Source organism: Monodelphis domestica, chromosome 2, assembly GCF_027887165.1.
Source record: "Monodelphis domestica isolate mMonDom1 chromosome 2, mMonDom1.pri, whole genome shotgun sequence".
Classification (NCBI taxonomy): Eukaryota; Metazoa; Chordata; class Mammalia; order Didelphimorphia; family Didelphidae; genus Monodelphis; species Monodelphis domestica.
In genome coordinates, this window is record NC_077228.1 from 536,820,101 (window position 1) to 536,835,912 (window position 15,812).

General features: G+C 36.3%; 2 protein-coding genes across 2 annotated transcripts; both read right to left on the reverse strand.

Moving 5' to 3' along the window:
- Positions 1–2,414: 2,414 nt before the first annotated feature.
- T2R24 (bitter taste receptor Modo-T2R24) lies at positions 2,415–3,347 on the reverse strand. Its single transcript, NM_001039861.1, is given in 1 exon segment — positions 2,415–3,347. A coding segment is annotated over 1 exon segment (933 nt).
- Positions 3,348–14,118: 10,771 nt separating this feature from the next.
- On the reverse strand, positions 14,119–15,105 carry T2R23 (bitter taste receptor Modo-T2R23). Its single transcript, NM_001039875.1, is given in 1 exon segment — positions 14,119–15,105. A coding segment is annotated over 1 exon segment (987 nt).
- Between the last annotated feature and the right edge of the window lie 707 nt (positions 15,106–15,812).

Below are 15,812 nucleotides of genomic sequence, written 5' to 3' on the forward strand. Positions count from 1 at the left end.
GCCATCCTGGGTTGACCTGCTGCTTTGCACTCTACCTGCATAGCAGTGCAGTAGATATTTTGAGCTGACCTTCTAAGATGTTTTGCACTGAGAAATTATTTCAGCCTATCTTTTTGTGGTTAATGCTGCTCTAGAATTCACTTTGAGGTGTTATATCATATTTGTTTGGATGGAAATGTATTAGAGAATAGGTAGTCTGTGTACCTTCTCTATCACCTGATTACCTCCTTAGTCTAGTCTAATAATTCTTCTTACCTACCATCTTAGAATCAATACTGTACATTATTTCCAAGGCATAAGAGTGGTAGGAGCTAGACAATAGCTGTCAAATAACTTGCCCAGGGTCACAGAAATAAGAAGTATTTGATTCCAGATTTTAACCCAGAACCTCCCATTTCTAGGCCTGGCTCTCAATCCACTGAAACACCCTGCTGATCTCACCCCATTAAATTATTTCTTCTCAATCTATTTTCCAGGTAAGTTATTTTTCCAATGAAACATTCCATATTTTCTTCTATTTTTGCATTCTTTTGATTTTATTTTATGGTTTCTTGGTTTCTTATGGAGTCATTAGCTTCCACTTGCCAAATTCAAATTTTTAGATATTTTCTTAATTGAGCTTTTATACCTTTTACCTCTTTTTTACATTTGGTTATTTCTATTTCTTAAGAAGTTTTTTACATCAATTAATTCTTATATCTCTTTCGTCATTTGACTGATTTTGTTTTTTGGTGTTAATTTCTTTAGTATTTTTATCACTCTTTTATCAAGCTATTTACTCTTTTCATAATTTATTTGCATCACTCTCATTTCTCTTGTCCATTTTTCCTCTCTTTAACTTGATTTTTAAAGTCTTTTTTTTTTTGAGTTCTGGGAATTCTCTTAGATTTGTATCCAATTCACAATCTTCTTTGAGGTTTTGCTTATAGCCACTTTGATATTGCTGCCTTCTTCTGGATTGTGTCTTGCTCTTCCCTCTGATCAGAGTAATTCATTATGATCAGGTTCTTTCTTGTTGTTCATCCATTTCCCCAGTATGTTTAGTGAGTGTCTATTATATGTTAAAATTAGGCTCTGCTCCTGGGGTAGGGGAGGCCACTATGTTAAGGTTCAGCCCTTTCTGAAAATGTTTTCAGAGTTAACTCTAGGAATCTATAGGGTTTTTTTGGTGCTTCTAAGCTGGCATGATTTGAAGGGAGGTTTAGTTACTATATACCTGGCCTGGATTCTGGTCTTTATCCAGAAAGGGACTTTGTAGACACTCTTCTTGGCCCTGGGACTGTGACCATGTCTTTTGTTCTCTTGGAACCATAGTTGATAGTGCTACCTTCTATCTTGGAATTGAGACAACTATCTTTAATCCCCTGTGAGAGATCACAAGCACTACTTTCCCTCCTGCAACCACAGTCTGGGCTTTGATATCCATGTAGCTATAAGTACTATTATTCCTTTTGGCCCTGTGACTGAAACCTGTAATGTATTTGGACAATACAACAGAATTTTGAACTCATTGAAAGAAAAAAATTGGTAGCAATTTCCTTCTGATTGGTTCTGTGATTCCCCCACAATCACTGAACTAAGAGCTCCCAAAGATGCTGCTGTTATCAATGCAGTTGACTTCAAGGGATGGTCTATGTTGCCTTTGTTGCCCTCCTGGTACCCATTGACATCTTGGCAAGACAGATATTTTCCCCCCTAAATTGTCCAGGACAGGAAAATTGTTTCACTTAACCCTTTGTTGGTGCTGCTACTACAGAATTTGACTTGAGATGTTATTTTAGAATTGTTTTGAGAAGCCTTTTGGAGAGCTCAGCTGAGAGTTTCTCTGCTCCACCATCTTGGTTCCACCTTTCAAAGTCTTTTGCTTCTCATGATATTATAGTGAGAAGAAAATAATTTTATTCTGTTTCCAATATCAACTTCCATGAAAAATAACAAAACTTTTTACTTCCTTTTTACTTCCTCGTTTGCTAGGAAATCTATAAAGTGAGACATTCCAATAGTCTGCTGGGGATTATTCTGGAGGAACAGAAGTTGGGAGCAGAAAGATGAAATAAGAAACTTCTCATCTTATAATCAGCTCACAGGATTCAATCTGGTTCCAGAAGTCTTAGGGGAGCCTAAGGCAAAAGTTTACATTTATTATATAATTCTTATAACAATATTTGATTTTATTATTCCTATTGTACAGATGAGACAACCAAGTCTCAGAAATGTTAAGTGTCTTGTCCAAGACCACATAGACAACAAGATTTGCACCCAAATATCAGTGTTTCAAGTTAAATACTCTGAACTGAATTGGTGCTCAGTGAGAACTGGAAAGGACAGGATTGGAAGGATGTGGAGAAAGTAATTTAAGAATAACATTCTAACTTCTTTTCCCCTAAGGAAATGCAATTTTTCATCAAACATATCTAGACATTGGAGGATTTATTTAATTTCAGACAGCATTTCATCTGCCTCCACACCAATAGCGCAGCATGTTTTAACTTGCTATTCCATAGAATCAATATCAGTGAATGTCCTGTGGGATAAAGGGACATTAGTGCCATACCAAACATGGAAGTTAGCTTCGAGAAGTTCTTGTAGGTGAAGAGGATGCCGATATGATAAACTATTATAAGGATAAGGAAGGAAAGCATGGCTTTCATTGCTCTTTTGTGGGCCTCTGTGCTGGGATCTCTGGAGGTCTTGACTTTGAGCTGCATCTTCTGGGAATGCTTCCATAAGGAGTATAGTAGCAGGAAACAAGATATGATAGAAAGGATGAAAGGAGGAATATTTAGAATATTTATTCCCACCTCTTCAATAAAGTAATGCTTTCTATTCATTTGGACCGCTTGAGATTCATTTCTCTCATTCTCTCTTCTACTAAGGGTCCTATCAGAGTAAAGTTCCACTAACTTTATGGATTGATAGGATACATAGACAAATAAGGGCCCCACCAAGAGTATGTAGACCACTTGATTGATTCTCCACTTCAGCCACAAAAAGAAAGGATGGGAGAAGTTGGCAATCTTTAGTAAGTAGAAAATGCTGAGTGAGGTAGCAAACCAAACACTAGAAAGGTGGGTAATTATCCAAAATAAATCTCTAATAAAATTTTGATGCTCATCATCTGTTTGATCCAAAAAGAATAAGAATAGAAAACTATCCCATTTAATCAAGCACAATAGACCAATTCTGGAGATGCCCAGGACAACCAGGATGAGATCAACAGTTGATAGTTTCTTACTCTTGACCCAGTCAATGCAATTCACCAATACCATGAATCCATTCCCTAGAACCCCTGTTACAAACTCTCCAATTATCAGAACCAACAAGATTTTCTCTACATGATTTTGCATGATGTGAAAGAGAGTTCTTTTTGAAGGTAATCAGAGTTTCTAATATTGCCACTGTTGATGTTTGATTTCTAGTCAATGTGACTTCTGAATAATATGCTATTCCTTATTCTTGGAAATGTAACTTTTTTCTTTGTATTGATTGTCTTCTTTTGACTTATGCCAGAAAATATAGAGCCCTGATCAGGTATCTTTATCAGCATCACTTTTGTACTTTCTCATAGGCTCAGTTAATTCTGTTCAGCACAGATACTATATCCATATGGCAATCCTGCTTTCTTCTGAGAGGTGATCCTGGCAAAGCTGAGTCTCGTTTGCTAAGATGCAAATGGGGCATAGGTCGTCTTTCAATGTTTGGTTCTTTCTGCCTCTGCCTAATTTGCATAAAATGCCCTAGTTGTGTATGATAGCCTTGTTAACAATCTTTGATATAGCAAATTTGGTAGAGTCCTAAATGTGGAGATGAAGATTATCTTTTTTTCATGATCATCACGACCATCGATGTGACCATCAACACCAACTCTTCATAAATAGCAAGAGATTTTGTTTTTCTGGTAAGCCACAACACACAAACACAAAGGGATAAAGAGCCCTAAAATATTTTCATATTTAAAATACCAAAAGGAGGAGATGAAGCATTGAGTAACTCCAAAGGCAAAGCTCCCATCTACATTAAAAAAGGAACTCAAGCCCAGAAATGCATAAGAATCAATGATCTAATATACATATATATTTGTTTCATTAACCTGGTTTTAGCAGTTATAATAAATATTGGAGGCAAAATAGAATCAACTCTATCCAGAGAACATTAAGAAAAAAATGTCAGTAGTCTTAATAAACTTATTATCTATACCAATAAATGAAAATGGTCTGTATTCACTCATTACAAGAAAAGAATTATTGATGGGTCTAATAAACAAAACCTACCCATGTGTTCCTAAATTCATGAAGTGCAAAAAAAATGTATCTCTAGGTTGACATTAAAATGTTGATATAAAAATATAGCTTGTAGCTGTGACTCAACTAAAAAAAGTTAAGGATGACCATAGTAGTATTCTGAAATGGAAAAAGAAAACTTTGAAAGAACTAGACAAGTTATTACATAATGCTGGAACAATGTATAACAAATATTTAATGATTCTCAGTTTTTATGGACCCAAAAATTATACAGTGAATTTCATAAAAGACTTATGAAAAAGGATGAATCAAGGAAAAAGATTATAGCAGAAGACTATGATCTTCATTGTGTGATTATGAGAAATCAAGCCAAAATTAAATTATCAAGAAATTGCAGATTGGAGAGCTTCTATAATGAGTTAGGTTTAACAAATATAGGAAGAGAATTAACAGGAATAAATTGCAAACATACGTTCTTTACCCATGTAGAATATTCATAAAGTTTATTAGGTCATAGAGAAAACTTTCATAATTTTGGACACACATACATTGTGCGTTTTCAAACCACAAAATTTAGTATTGAATATAAGATGAATAGAAGTTGTAAAATTACATGAAGGTTGAAGGAAATAATTTATTAAATAATGATTGAATATAAGAAGAAATCTGTAAAAAATAAAATTTAAAAGATAAATATACTACTTTCATATGTTATTGTGATAACTGTGTATAAGGAATTTATAATAATTATCTTTTATATTATTGGACATTAAAATGTTTTTACTTAAGGCATGTAAACAGTTTCCAAGACATGTATCCAGGAGTATTCTGGAAGATAGATAATAACCAGCCCTCCAAAAAAAAAAGTATTTGCAATATACACTTTTAAGTTTAATCTGAATTAACATTTTCTCTTTCACTTTCTTAAATCTGGGCAAACAACAAAATAATAAATCAATCCCTGATTTGAAGTCTTTGCTGACTTCTGAGGTATAAATGATCACACTGAAAATTTAATAATCAGCTCTTGAAAGTCAGTTTGAGCTGGTTCTCAATTATCCTTGAATGTATTATGCAGCTGTTTCTTTCTTTCATCTGGGTCATGATGAAAAAGAGAGAATTAGGAAAACAGGAGACTAAAAATGTCCAATGAGTGGACTTTCAATTTAAGGTTTACAATTTTAGCTGCCATAGATGAAACCAGGAAATGAGTTGCTATTTACTCTTCTACTAATTAGGATAAAATATGGTCTGAAGAATAGAACTTGGCTGGGATGGCATCCAGCATTGAAGTAAGTCTCCTTTTTAGCTGTTCTTAAAGCCCTTAGGTAGTTCCCAAAGCAAAGAAGGAATACTTTTCCCGTAGACTAGATGGTGAAAGTAGGATGGGCTAATAACATGATCTAACACCAAGGATCAGAGCCCAGAGGATGGACTTGAGGAATAAAGTGGGAACATATGGAAGGGATATATCTATATCTATATCTATATCTATATCTATATCTATATCTATATCTATATCTATATCTATATCTATCTATATCTATCTATCTATATCTATATCTATATCTACATCTACATCTACATCTATATCTATATCTATATCTACATCTACATCTACATCTCTATCTCTAGCTCTAGCTCTAGCTCTAGCTCTAGCTCTATCTCTAGCTCTAGCTCTAGCTCTAGCTCTAGCTCTGGCTCTAGCTTTATTTCTATCTCTATCTCTATCTCTATCTCTATCTCTATCTCTATCTCTATCTCTATCTCTATCTCTATCTCTATCTCTATCTCTATCTCTATCTCTATCTCTATCTCTAGCTCTAGCTCTAGCTCTGGCTCTAGCTTTATTTCTATCTCTATCTCTATCTCTATCTCTATCTCTATCTCTATCTCTATCTCTATCTCTATCTCTATCTCTATCTCTATCTCTATCTCTATCTCTATCTCTATCTCTATCTCTATCTCTAGCTCTACCTCTACATCTACATCTACATCCAAATCTACATCTACATCTACATCTACATCCAAATCTACATCTACATCTACATCTACATCTACATCTACATCTACATCTTCATCTATAGCTATCATCTCATTTTCTATATCTATCTGTCTGTCTGTCTGTATCTATATCTTCTTCTTTGCTAGAATGAACACATGAGAAAGACCTCATGATTTACAAGCATGAATTTCATTTTTGGAAATCATTTCTGTTCCACAATGGGAAACTTTAGGAATTCATTTTATCAGACTGAATAGCAAAATTAAAAGTCCACTGGTTTTGAAGTCTCTTGAAGAGGGCTGGGGTCTTCACCCTGCCCTACATTATATATGTAATCTTGTTCATGTCACCCAATTTCTTTGGAGCCTAGTTTCATCTTCTATAAAAAGATGGATAAATGCTCTCTGAATTTCTTTCCAGCTCTAAATCAATGATGCTATAACTTTAGCAGGAAAGTCAAGAAAAAGATCAGAAACTAGGAACTTGCTCTTGAACTGAGAAATCTTTTAAAAATCATTAAAAAAATTTTCCCCAGTATCCATCCTTCTTCCTCTCCCAAGGATATATCATATGTAACAAATAGTATTTTCTAAAGACAATAAAGGAAAAAAGAAAGGGAAAATATTCACTTAGCTGGTGAATAAATGAAAGGTACGAAAATAAATAAAAGAGCCTAAATGTCCTATTTTGAGAAATTTTCAAGAAAAACTGCTCTGATATCTTAAATGCAGAGGGTAAAATAGAAATTCAAAGAATCTACTGATTATCTTCTGAAAGAGACCTAAAATGGCAAATCCTAGGAATATTGTAGTCAAATTCTATAGTTCTCAGGTCAAAGAAAAATGCTTCAAACAGCCAGAAAGAAACAATTCAAATATCATGGAGCCACAGTCAGGATATAGTAGCTACCATGTTAAGTGAACAGAGGGCTTGGAATATGACAACCCTGAAGGTAAATGAGCTAGTTTTAAAACTAAGCATAACCTGCCCAAGAAAAATGAGTGCAGTCCTTAAGGGGAAAATGAATAATTAATAAAATAGAGAACTTTCAAGCATTCCTGATGAAAATATCAGTGCTGAATAGAAAAATTAACATCGAACTATAAGATTCAAGAGAATAACAAAAAGGTAAACATGAAAGATTAAGCATAAGTGACTCAATGGACATTCCTATATGGGAAGATGATGCATGTAACACCTATAAAATTTATCATTATTAGAGCAGTTAAAAGGAGTTTGCATAGACAAAGGGAATAAATGTGAGTTAATTATGTTTGAATGACTTTCAAAAAAGGAAGAGAGGAGAACAGAGGATGTATTGGAGAAGGGGAAAAGGAGAGGTAGAATGGGGGAAATTTTGTCACAGAGCCAAGACACTAAAGGATGAACTTTTATGATGGGGGGGGGGGGAAATGGGAGAATAGCATACAATGCTTCAACCTCAGTCTCTTTTGAAACTGATTCAAAGATGGAAGACTATGTGCACACATTCAATTATGTACATAAATAATACTTATCTAATAAGGAAATAGAAGGAGAAGGAGATAACAGAAAGTGGGGGATATCAAAAGGGAGAGCAGTTTAAAGGGGGCAGTTGTTGAGAAGGAACAAGATAAAAGGAGAGTAAGAAACAGAAGGAAGAAAATGAGGAGGGAAATGGACAGTAATTATAACTGAATGTTAATGTGATGAGCTCACCAATAAACAAAAAGAGACGGATGAGAAACCAGAATCCAACAATTGCCATTTACAGGAGACTTACTGCTTCACATGATTGTTGTGAGGATAAAATGAGAAAATGATTGTATAATGTAGCACATCTGACACATAGTAGGCTCTTAAATGCCTGTTCTCTTCACTCTTCTTGTTTCTAGGTCCAGCCTTCTTTTTCCAACGGTATGATGTCATGTTGACAACTATATATTCTTTAATGTTCTAATTCAGAAGTGATACCATGAAATGAGCTCTAGTTCTAGAGTCTGAAGGCATGAGTTCAAAGCCTGATTCTGATACTTACCAGCTGTATCAGTTTCCTCATTTGTAAAATTAAGGTTTACATTAGATGACCTCTATTGTCTTTCACAGTTCCAAAATTATGAAAATCTGAGTCTCTAAGTATCCATTTAAAATTTGTAACTATAACTTGAAGCCAAGTCCATTTCCATAAAGCTTTCCTCATGACTGGAAAATTATTGCTTCATGCTCCACTGCCCAAGTGAGGGAAGAACTTGGTGAGAGTGTGGAAAAGGAGAAATCTTTGGTCTTCTGTAACTATCTTTTGAACCAGACATTCATTTTCCAAATCTCTATCTCTTTTCTGAAGCCCTTACTTTTTAGCAATAACAGGGATGAAAACTGTACTGCTACAATATCAGATTTCTTGCCCACAAATTCATAATCCTATGATTCCATGAGGTCTGAGAAGAAAGATCATAATCTTTTAAAACTCTAATAGAAACAATAAAATGAGAGTTTCCGCTAAAATGTGAATTGTGATGAACAAAAATGTATAGAAGACTAAAATATACCCACCTTTACTATTTATAAGAAATTTGACATAAATGACAAAAATACAATAGCAGGTGACTTCATTACCATATCACCAGAAAGATAAATCAAATAAAACACCAACAATGAAGAAATCGCATAACCTAACTGCTCATTTAGTAAGCTGTAATTAAAATATTTGCAGAGAAGAGAATTAAAGAAACATGGGATACATATTGTTTCCACATGGAATATTGACAAACATCATTATTCTCTTGGTCAGAGGGAAATCTTTTTATAAATTCAGATGGAAGAAATTATATGTAATGTATTTTCTGGCATATACAGAATAAATGGCAGATGATATTCAGGATAATTAGGAAATAATCAGTTGAGAGAAGAAGATGCTAGAGTTAAAAGTCTTCTTTTTGGTGATGAGGATGGAAAGAAGGACATTTTAAGAGAAGTTGTCATGGTAGAACATACAGGATACTCTTTTTCCTAGTTCTTCTCTATCTCTCCCCACCTTTCCGTTTCCTTTACTACAGTCCTAGCTCAGGTCATCTTACTTGTCATTCACCTTCAGCATTACACTGCCTTTTTAGTTGATATCTCTAGGTCTTCTGCTACCACTCCATCCAAGCACCTGTTCTACTTAAGTTATTTTGTTCAACCACGGCTTTTATGGTGCACTTTTGATAAAGCCCACCCTGGCTCCTATCAGTCTAGACATTAAAATTCAAACCTTTTATCCTAGCATTCAATACTCTGTCTCCTGGACTCAATTGTCCTCTTTTCAGCCTTCCTCTTTTCTTCCTTTACTCTAGAGCACAAACTCTACACTAACTATAATATTCACTTCCCAAATAAGTCTTATGACTTCCCTTCTCTGTTCTTTGTTCACAAGGTTCCCCCAGCCTTACCTACTCTTTCTTTTATTCCCATTTGTTAAATTCTGACTTAATTATTCAAGGACATGGTCAAATGCCATTGCCATAATCGAAATAAAGTATTTGCTTTTTAAAACACATTAATTTTTACAATTATTTTACCTCTCCTAAATGCTTCCCGCCATTGAACAGTAACAGGAAAACCTGTGTAATAATTACGCATCATTCAGCAAAATAAATTCCACATTGAATGCCCCAAAATGTATGCATTTTAACCAGCACTTTGCTGAGATATGCAAATAGGGACTAATCACTGCCTTCATCAGAATTCAAAAGTCATCATTTGTTTTACTGTATAATTTTGCTACTATTTCCTAATTTCTTCTCCTTGTCCCGCTCACTTCATTCAGCATCAGTTCTCACAAGTCTTCCCAGATCTCACTGAAAATGTCACTTCTATACTTCATCAGGTAAAATAATAGTCCATCCCGCTAACCGGCCAGAAGTTCTTCAGCCATCCCCTCCTAGATCGTCACCTCACTCATTTCCAGCCCTTTGCTAGTCCATACAAGACTTGTTATAAATATTTTATACAGATAGCTCTTTTTTCTCTTTCTTGGGGATATAGATCTATTAATGGAATGACTGGTACAAAAGTTATAGATTGTTTAACAATTTTTTGTCATAGTTCCAAATTGCTTTCCAGAATGATTAGACCAATTCAGTTCCACTAATGGGGCATTAATGGACCTATTTTTCCAGAATTACTTCAACATTTGTGATTTTTCTTTTTTTTTTCACCTTTATTCAAGTATTTATTGACTGATAAACTGACTACTCTGAGCCAGGCACGTACGTCTGTCTAACTCTTACTTGGTAGATGGGATTTTTCCTCTTATGCCCTCCTTTTATCACTCCTCTTCACCTTTTGTGTGAGAATCCATCATGATGAAGAATTCTGTTGATGGTTATAAAGGAATTGAAGCTTTATTCCCCCACCCCCATTCCCTACATTGTAGATTGTGGCTAGAATCTGTGTTGCATGAATACAAATTAGTCAAAAAAGAACAGGCAAACCATGGAAATATAATCCATCACTCTTTTGCATCTTCTGGTTCAAATGCCTTGAGTTGTGAGCCTCTAGTCTACACCCTTGTTTGATTGGTGACCCTGAAATATTGTAAATCCACAAAGGATAGGTAAAAGCATTCCAATACCAGTTTAATGCCCACGTTACCATAGAATCACAGAATTTCACAGATGGAAGGGATCTCAATAGCCTCTGTGTGTGCGTGTGTGCGTGTGTGTCTTATAATCCCCTCAAGCTTATGATTTGTATCCCAGACAATACCTATTTCCCCTTTCTGTCTTAGAGGTTGGTATTATATACTCCAATGACAAAATCACTTTGGTTTTTTCCTCTTCACCTTTAACTAAGCATTCTCTGAATCTTTCTAGCTCTTCTGGGTTTCTACACTCATCTCCACCTTTTAGGTTTAAATGCTCAAACTCTCAGACTCTTTGAGGTTCAGAGTCCTGGATCTTCATGGCTCTCTATGGAACCTCAGGGCAAAGTTCTAGGGCTTTTAGAATCCCTGCAGTGTCTGGTCTGAGTTCTACCAGGTCACTCTGGTCAAGGTGATGAATTCTGGTCAACTTGGAATTTTATTTGAGGGGATGGTGTACATAGAGGGATTCTGTTCTTTTTGACTCTGGGCAGAGCCATGCAGTCCATATTTATAGCTGACACAGCTGATTTTGACAAGAAGATCACCTTTTCTTTTTGCCTATGCTGGTGTTGGCTTTGCTACCAGCCCCCTTTCCAATGTCCATGTGTTTCTAACTGATATTTTTGTGCACTTCTCAAGTAAAAGAAGTTATCTGCTATAGTTTTCCACTAAGTTTTCAGATAATTGTTTGGTCTCGAGTAACAATTCTTTTTTTGTTGTAGAAAATTAATATCAAATTGGGATATTTTTGTGAAATAACTTTCCCTTGAGCCCCTACCCACACAAGAATAGTCTGATTTTAAGGTCTGAGTTGAATCCTTCTTTTTATATATTTTTTGTTAGATCTTAAATGGGTAAAAGGATTAAGACTAGGACTGATGAACTATGGTGAACTTTTTGGCATATATAAAAGACTAAACAGCAAGCTCTGCATCCATATTGGACTAACCCAGGCATGTGACAAGATGTGTTGCCCTCCTCTTTCTGTAGACAAAGATCTACCTCTTTCTGTGATGAAATATTGAGGGATGAGTTGAGGTCTCTAAGTCCAGCTTCTCATTGGCAATTTACCAATCAGAAAAGTCTTAGGATATTCCGGGGAGGGACTGAGTGATGACCTCATAAGGATGGGATAAAGAGTTTCTTGAGAGAAATCTGCTCTTTGAGCATCCAGTTTGGATGGTGGAGGAAGTCAACTGACCAGTTTAGTATGTTTTGAGTGGTCAACTAATGAATTATTTTAAATTTAAGAAATATTGCCTCTCAAGAATTTCAGATGTTACATGTTGGAGTAGGATGTGGGAGCTATGTGGTCTACTTCCTTAGGCAGTCATCTTTCATTCCCTCCTGGTGATTTCCATATTAAATTTATGTCTGGCAATTATATTAATTCCCAGTCAGATGCCTACTTCCAGTGTTGTCGTGATGAGGAGGATGAACCCCTTTCCCCCCATCTCAGTGCAAACTTCTGTATCAAACACTGGAAAAGCACAATGTTGCCTCACTCTTTCAAACTTCTTGGTCCATGACACCCTGGTGACCTTTTACTCTCAGCCCTTTCTTTCCACCTTCTACCCTTCATGTTACCTAGATATATAGAAGAAAAATAGAATAGAAGTCTCCCCTTTGTATAATGGAAGCCACAAGTAGCACAATAATAGTAATTCACATGCCAGTTATGATTTAGTAGTTGAAAAATGTTTGACATTTGGGAAATTGATCAGCTTGATGGGTACTCCAGTCAACTTGACAAGATTACAGAGTTGGGGTCTTTAGAGTTACCTAAGAAGCCCTTTCCCTATGAAAAGCATATATGACCACTGGTGCCTTGGTGACCACAGAGAGGGAACATCAGATCACAGGCTGAGAATGAAGAGATAAGATTTTCCATTATGGAGCACTACTGTCTTTGCTTCCATATGCTATGAAAGTGAGCTTTGGGAACTACTATCCAGTTCTCTCTCTCCCTCCCTCCTTCTTTCTCTTCCTCCTTCACCCCCCCTTTCCTAATTTTCCTCACTACTTTTCTCCAGGGTATATGGGAGCAATTGATAGTGATTTGAAGCAGAAGCACCTGTAAGAGCTAGGCGTGCCTTCACATGTTCTGGGAGAGAAGTTCATGGATTGTATTCTCGAACCCACATTCTTATGTATGATATAGGAATATAACCTTCTTTTAAGGGAAGGGAGACTTCTTGAGTATCATGAACCTTAAGCTTCCATTAATATATTAATGAAGAAAGGAAGGAAGGAAAGAACGAATAAACAAAAAAGCATTTATTAAGAACATTATGTAATAAGCACTATTTTAAAGACAAATTACTCTGAAAGAATTGGAAACTCTGTTCAGCACAATGACAAGCAACAATTCTTGAGGACTCATCATGACTGTGCAGCCCACCTTCTGATAAATAGGTGAATGATTCAGAGAGAAGAACTAGACCTACATTTTATTGATAGAGATATTACTACATGGCTACTATTGGAATTCACTTTGCTTAACTTTACTTGTTTGTAACAGGAGTTTTGCTTTTCTTGCTTTATTATATAGAGGTGTATAATGAGGGGGGATGGAGACAGTGTAGATCTGAAAATAAAATATAATTGAATTTTAAAATAGAAAGAGTAATATGTGTTAGAAACTCTCCAAAGTATCAGATAGAAACAGATAAAAATCCAAACAGTCCTCACCCTCAAGGAGCTGACATTGTAATGGGGGCAAGAATTCATATAAGGGAGTGCAACCAGGGAAGTGTTTTTGTCAGAGAAGCTACAGGGATGGTGACTGGTGTCATAGCGTAATTGAATTTCAGGTCCCTTCCAGGAACAATAGAGTGGTAATGCTGATTGGATTACTGTTCCCCAACTAGAAGTAGAGAGAAGGTTGAGGGGAGAAGGGAAGATACAGAGATTTATGACATGATGGCAGCTAGGGAGCATGGGTCATGTGTGCTGGACCTACTTTGAACTTCTTGTGATGTTCATTCATTCACCCACCCAGTCTGGGGCCCACAGACTTAGTCAGAGTTGGAACACGGAGTCTGAGGTTTAGGCTGGAGTTATACTATCGTACAGTATTATAATCATATCATTGTCACTATTTTTCAGATGAGGATCCTAAGGCTCATAGAATTTAAGTGAGTTGCCCACGGTCACACAAGTAGCAAGTAAATTCCACCAATGTCTCCCTGACTCCAAGCCTATGTTTTGGATCAGTGTTCAATGGTCTTGCTACTGCAGAGAATGAATGGACTTGCAACAGTTATTTAAGGACTCCATCGTGACGTCAGTCCCCTCAGAAAATGCCAAATTGTCCACAGGACTTGAGGATGACTTCCTTGCTGGTAGCACCTTATCTTCCACCACAACTTCAGGACAGCCTTCCTTAGCTTGCTATTCCACAGAATCAGGATCAGTGAGTGGCCAAAGGGATAGAGAAACATGATTGATATACTCAATAAGGAAAACATCTTGCTCGTACCCAGTAAGTAAGTCCAGTAGTTGAGAAGAAAACCTATATGGTACAATAAAAAGAGAATGAGGAACGAAGACATAGTTTTCATGGCTCGAACATGGGCCTCTGTATTAGGGTCCCTGGAACCAGTGGCATTCAGTTGCATCTGCTGGGTATGCCTCCATAGGGAGAGAATGAATAAGGATAATGAGACTAGAGTCAGAGCAAAAGGGATAAGACCCAGCAAGGTGAAGAGAATCTGGAACATGATGAGCTTATTTTTATTCTCTTGGACCTCCTGAGAAACATTTCTCTGTCTTTCTCTTGAAAAGTGGTCAGCATAGTAATACATTCTCTCCATCATTGGAAAGCAAAAGGCAAAAGAAATTACCAAGGGTCCTCCAAGAAGCATGTAGATGATCCTGTTAATTCTCCATTTCATCCAGAGGAAGAAGGGATTAGAGAAGTTAGCAATCTTTAGGAAGTAGAAGATGCTGAGGACAGTGGCAAACCAAATACTTGAACTGTGTGTCAGCACCAAGAAGACGTCAATTACTCTGACTCTATCTGCGATGACTGCATAAAGACCATTTACAAATAAATAGGCAGTCCACATCATCGTGCATAATAGTCCAATTCTGGAGATAGCCAGGCCAACCAGGATGAGATCACTTGTTAACAGTTTCTTGCGCCTGATCCAGTCGGTGCAGTTCACCACTACTATAAATCCATTCAGCAGAACGCCCAATAGAAATTCACTAGTTATCAGAACCATTAAGATCTCCCCATTTTCTAACATGTTAGAAGAAAGGAAACCACTTAGGAAGTTACAAATATTTATGCTACTTCTGATTCTATTCATTAATTTCTAGGCACAATGAATATAGAATATGTGCCTCTGATACTTGGTGATGCAGGATTTTCTTCTCTACGTTTAACGTAGTTTCTGTCTTGGGCAAGAAAATGTTAGCATTCCCTATTAGAGTATCTTCATTAAGATATCCCCTGTGCTTTCCCAACAGTTCAATGACATTTGTCCACCCAAGTCTCTCTCTCCCTCTCTCTCTCTCTTCTCTCTCTCTCTCTCTCTCTCTCTCTCTCTCTCTCTCTCTCTCTCTCTCTCTCTCTGGTATTTTTTATTTCCTCTGGAGAGATACTCCTGAAGAGGACTAGAGTTCTATACATGATGCAAATCAGGGAGAGGTCACCTTTCAATATTTTTCTCTGTGTCTGAGCCTATTTGGGATCCAAACGTGTGGGCTGTTATGATGAGACTCACTCAATGATATACAACATGGGAGATGTAACAAAGCCCTAATGTAAAGATGATGTTTCATCTCCATCATCATTCCCACCATTGTAGCTATTGAGGTAACCACTGATTGTTTATAAAATCAAACACACACTGGGCATTTCTAGTCAATCATTTTTAGATTTGAAAGTTATAACTGACCTGCAACATAATGGACTATTGATCTAATTGTTTCACACTCAAAAAATAGCTTT